Below are 6,000 nucleotides of genomic sequence, written 5' to 3'. Positions count from 1 at the left end.
ACAAATGTTATTGTGTCCTGTCATTTCGGATTCCAGAGACGAGCTGTTGCCGACCGATCGATCGATAATGCTTCCTTGTTAACTAATTATTTCACTGTCTACGCCATTATTTGCCGCCCGCTCCATTTTCCTATGCACAATTACCAAATTACCACTTTGAATGTCTGTTAATTCACTACACAGTGGTGCTGATAAGCTACACTTGTCGTCACTATTATTTCTCAGTTTACTTTGGAGCCTAGTGTTACGTTTTTCACTCGCCATTATTGTCACAATATTTCACACAATAACACAGAAAAGCACAATTTGAAGAGCAAAATAAGAAAACACATTAACATAGCACTGAAAATAATATCTAGTTAATTGCAAGCGCAGCTGTGAAATACTTGGTGCAAATCTACATGCATGCCACAACTGTTTTAGTGTACAACAATGAAAAACTTCAACTACAAAGGAAATCCTCTCTATAATTACATGCTAGCAATAAACAATAGCTACACTAATTACACAAACTACAAGAAAAAATCAGAAGATTCCAGTGAGGTATCCTGGCAGGGTCGCCATATGAAATGTCCCCTTAGAAAAATCTATGAATAACTGTGCTGATAAACCTCTTACATTATTTGATTTTCAAACAGCTGAGCAGAACTGAACGTACTCAGACATTTCGCTCTTTCCCTATTCTGATCAACACTAAACTGACACACAATATTTTTAGCGCAACGCAATCTGACTTTCAATAATCCCTACAAAAGAATGGCCCTGACTAACATTAACCTATACCTTTCACAAATCACAAAAATCTTCATTACTCGAACTACTGCAATACAGCGAGCGCCACTACTGCCAGCTAAATAAAAGATTCAAACTACTGAAGGCACTAACTAGGCATAGTTAGCAAATGAAAGATTTTGATAGAGAACAAACAATGTATTTACTTTAATAGTGTTCAAAAGTCATAATATACATAACAGTTCATGACATCCAGTCTTACAAATTTACTGTCTCTGATGGACACACGTCCAGATCATCCGCTCTCAAAACTCCGCCATCTCTCTCCCCACATCCACCACTGCTGGCGGCTCACCTCCAACTGCGCAACGCTACGCGCTGTTAACAGCCAACTACCCAACACTACAATGGCGATTATTACTCCAACAATGCAAACCAACCACAGCATTCACACAGCACAGTCAGTGATTTTTCATATAGAGCGCTACATGGAGTTACCAACATAAAAACCTGAACAGCCTACTTACAATGTGTATTCCCAAAATTTTATTATTCTGTATTAATTTTTTTTGGACGTTGTGATTTTTTCCGTCAGTGTATTTGACAGTTAATTCAGCTCTCGTAGTGAACCGTGCACTGGGTACGAGTACTCGATTCCAGCGAGCCTTTGGATTTCGGTGGTGCTGATGATGGGAGTGCGGTGCATTTGGGCCTCTGACGAGGAGCGGCTGCCGGCTCGGGGAGTGGGGCAGGTCGCGATGACGCAAGGCGGCTGTGGCTACGGCGGGCAGGTGGTGACTTTCCCGGCAGTCGGCGCCGAGATGTCCGGCGCGTTACTGTTGCTGCTGCTGGCTGCGCCCGCGCTGGCCACGCCGGCGCACTCACACCTCGAGTGGCTGCTGGACCTCTACAACCCGCTGCGCTGGCGCGCGCCGCCCGCAGACATTCAGGTGCGGCCTCCAAACTCTGTGCCACCGACACTTAGCCTACATATATTTTACACTGTTGCTAATAGTTGCATCGAAGATGTCACAAAACTTAAGTCTACTGACAGCAGCATTAGATTCTTCACATTTCCCTCTTTGTGGTCTGGAACCGCGCGACCGCTACGGTCGCAGGTTCGAATCCTGCCTCGGGCACGGATGTGTGTGATGTCCTTAGCTTAGTTAGGTTTGAGTAGTTCTAAGTTCTACGGGACTGATGACCTCAGATGTTAAGTCCCATAGTGCTCAGAGCCATTTGAACCACCCCTCTTTGTGACTGCTAACACGAAAGTATGTAGGGCGAAAAAAAGCAGACTTTAAGACATATAATTTCTTCATTTTTGTGGCATATTGTCCACAGTTGCTTTACAATCTTGAAGGTATTTTTGTTCTGTCGTTGCAACTACAAAAATGCGTGATTTTTTTTTTCACCAGACGCGTTTCTCTTTATTCAGGTAAAGCATCATCAGTGGTCTGTAATTAAGTTATTTACATTTTGATTTGCTTTAAGATCGAGAAACAGTTCGTTAACAATGCATTAGTACATACTTACGGTGAGTTTCGCTTGCTTTCTCGCTTACATCCGGAAATGCCGCACATCAACGATGTAGTAGCAGACGGCATTTCCGGATGTAAGCGCGAAATCAAATGAAAATCACCCTAAGCACAAACCAACATATTGTTAACTGTTTTTCGATCTTAAAGCAAATCAAAATGTAAATAACTTACAGACCACTTTACCTCAATAAAGCAAAACACGTCTGCTGGGGAAAAAAACGCATTTTTGTAGTTGCAACGGCAGAACAAAAATACTCTCAAGAATTTAAGGCATCTTCTGTAGCTCGTAAATATTTGAAGGAAATCACGTTTAAGAGTCACGAAGGGCTGCTGATAAAATAAACTTTAATTCGCCACCTGTTTCGGTCAGCCGCTCGATGTTGCCGCGCGGTCTTAGGGGCCTTGTCACGGTCCGTGCAGCTCCCCATGTCGGAGGTTCGAGTCCTCCCTTGGGCATGGGTGTGTGTGTTGTCCATAGCGTAAGTTAGTTAAAGTTAGATTAAGTAATGTGAAGGCTTAGGGACCGATGACCTAAGTAGTCTGGTTCCATAAGTCCTTACCTCAAATTTCCAATTTCCAGTTTCGATCAACCGATAAGCTAACATACAATCATGTATATCAAGCTGTATGCTATTGTTCTTACTGTAGTGTCAAAAATTAAAAAAAAAAACCTTCCGCGTCGCTGAAACTGCCGTCAGTAGTAAAATGCATTAATATAGTACAATTATTTTAGTACAGCATTTTGCTATTGACTGCTGTTTCAGTGACTCAGTGTGAGTTTCTGTTTACTTTTTTGACTCCAAGTAAGAGCGATGCCATTCAGGCTGCTGTAAATAATTTTATTTTACCTGATGAACGGTTGATCGAAACTGGTAGCGAATTAAAGCTTATTTCATCAGCAGCTCATGGTTATCCTTAAATATGACATCCGTCATAGCAAAGCTTTTTCGCTAGTTCTTTACTGATTTATTATTAGTCTAAGTTTTTTTGACTGAGAACAAAAATTTTACGCTTACGACACGACGAACATTATTTCACGCCTAGAACGACCGCAATCTGATCCCCTACATGGAGCTAATTCACTTTTCCTCAGTTTTTTATTTTTTCGTTTTCGCTTAATTCCTGTTGATTCTACAGAAAACTTGAAATGTTATGCAAAACGACAGTCTAATGGCAAGAAAACTCTATGGTGCACTGCTTTAAAGATTCTATAAACTAATCTCCATTTTATTAATTTACAGTATTTAAGTAGGTCACTAATTTCATTTGAATAAACTACGCATTATAGCTTCAGTGCTTCTTATAAGAAACCAAAGTCTTTCGATTTGTAACAACAGATTGTGGTAAAAACGCGTAGAAAGTCCTTTCGTTAATAACTTTCGTTTACATTGTGTTGTACACAGTTTATAGACAAATGTCAAATATCACGCCAAATAGCCACAGTCACACTTCTTTGTTACGTTTGGGCATGATGTCGATTAGCCGGAAGTGAAACGAAGCGTTGGCTCTCTCTCCCGAAATAACGGAAAGAACACGTTGCACGTGTTTTTGGGCTTGAGGAGTGCTTATTCAAAACAAGAGACCAACTGACAACTGGCAGTGGGGGAATTAATGAAGGAGCTAAGGAAGAGAGGTTTACATCCTGGTTTCGTCTAGGTTATTAGAGACGGAGCACAAGCTCGAATTGAACAAGCATGGAGAAAGAAAATAGTTGGACCTTCGCCTCGAGTGAAGTGGGGAAGCTATTGAATACCTATACCACATTGGTCGAATGGGGCATTGAACCTAAAAGAATATTATGCTTTAACGTACCGTCGACAATGAAGTCAATAGAGGCGAAGATGAAGCTTTAAGTGGGCTATACATTCAAACGTTACCAGTCAGATCACTCCCCCGGAATAGTCACATTCTTAGCAACTTAGGTATTCTGGAGCGTCTGCATTGATAGGCTATACATTAATATAACATCTCCATACCTAAATAGTTTTAAATTGATATGAGTCACCAATGGGTTGCAGTCTTCCTATGTTTTGACAGATGTATCTCTGTCAACGACGCGAGTGCAGCAGAAGTAATTTCTAATATATACATGTTAAACAGCAAACGGTGTAACACGGAAGTGGGCGATGCAGCGCTAAAACCGTGAACTCGTTGTCTTAGAGAGAATTCGATGCAGTTCAGGTTCTTCTTATGCTGCCATCTTGACATTCTCTGCCTCATTATAAAGTTGTAGGGAAGCACTGAGCTTCCCAAGGCATATTACAGAGGTCTTTGTAGCTTCTATAGTATTACACGGCGAACCTTCCTATGGAATCCCTTTTACAAGACCTTAGTTCTTATTTCTTTTACACACTTTTCACGTGACACAGGAATTAACATAACGGCTACGTGTTTCTGCTGCTGCTACTGTTGCTACTCCTACCACCACCACCACCACCACCACCACCACTACTACTACTACTTACTACTACTACTATTACTGCTCTGATATAAATCAAATGATTAAGCGCTGCACTTAAATGTGTGCTTTATATTACAAGAACCCAAGTTGTTAAATTTCTCTTACCTTTAAAATTTTTCTGTGGGTGTATGCGTGATTCATGTAACGACCAAAAGACTTATCACTCCATATCTTCTATATGGATGAGCTGTCGACTATTATATAGTAAGTTAACTCACTAACACTTGTTCACTGTTTTTCAACTTGATATAACATAACGTTGCGGTTAAAAAGATAAAGGTATGTTTCGTTGTTTGTTTTGTCTTTGCATTCCTAGGATAAAAAAGGATATTAATCAATAAAAGATAATTCCGAGAGGTTATAGTTTGATCCGATAGTTTTAATCCTACAATATTAGAACGTATGTGTAATGCCTAAATACTGCCATGAGCCGTCGTCTCTATTGATTCGTTTATTTAACGGATTAATACAGGTAGATTTATATTACGCAAATTACGTAACGTCCGTGGCAAAGGATGTTTCATATGGTACCATATGAAAGAGTTTCCTACCTTTCCATTTTCAGACTGAACGTAGCAAGAGTAACTGCTTACACCTTCGTACTATCTTGCTGGTTGTATTTTCAGTATCAAAATGTTCAAATGTGTGTGAATTGCTAAGTGGTTGGGTTGGGTTGGATTGGGTTCTTTGGGCAAGGAGGCCAGACAGAGAGGTCATCGGTCTCATCGGATTAGGGAAGGATGGCGAAGGTAGTCGGCCGTACCCTTTCAGAGGAACCATCCCGGCATTTGCCTGGAGTGATTTAGGGAAATCACGGAAAACATAAACCAGGATGGCCGGACGCGAGATTGAACCGTCGTCCACCGGAGTGAATTCCTAAGAGACCAAACTGCTGAGGCCATCGGTCCCTAGACTTAGACACTACTCAAACTAACTTATGGTAAGAATAACATACACACAGCCATGCCCGAAAGAGGACTCGAACCTCCGGCGGGAGGGGCCACGCAATCCGTGACATGGCGCCCCTAACCGCTCGGCCACTCCGCGCGGCTGTTCATTATCACAGAATCATAGATGTTTAAGGGATTGTGAGTCTAAATTCCACGCTGAACACTTGAATCTGAAGTTATATAAGTAGAAAATTTCGCAATACAATATCCTCCTTCTTTGCAGGAGCTCGTGATTGAGAATTCCCTGAATTCCTCTGATACTTCCTCCGAATCTAATCGTTGGACATTTCTATAGCTCACAAGAGGATTGAATAAA

At 41.2% G+C, this 6,000-nt stretch overlaps 1 protein-coding gene across 1 annotated transcript in view; it reads left to right on the top strand.

The window, feature by feature from the left end:
* Positions 1-1,490: 1,490 nt before the first annotated feature.
* LOC124556365 (nose resistant to fluoxetine protein 6-like) overlaps positions 1,491-6,000 on the top strand; it is a 168,299-nt gene continuing 163,789 nt past the window's right edge. The window contains exon 1 of the mRNA XM_047130330.1: positions 1,491-1,682. Coding sequence (XP_046986286.1) covers positions 1,491-1,682 — 192 coding nt within the window. The remainder of the gene's footprint in view (positions 1,683-6,000) is intronic.

Source organism: Schistocerca americana, chromosome X (genome assembly GCF_021461395.2).
Source record: "Schistocerca americana isolate TAMUIC-IGC-003095 chromosome X, iqSchAmer2.1, whole genome shotgun sequence".
Taxonomy (NCBI): domain Eukaryota; kingdom Metazoa; phylum Arthropoda; class Insecta; order Orthoptera; family Acrididae; genus Schistocerca; species Schistocerca americana.
This window is presented reverse-complemented; position numbering and strand designations above follow the sequence as displayed.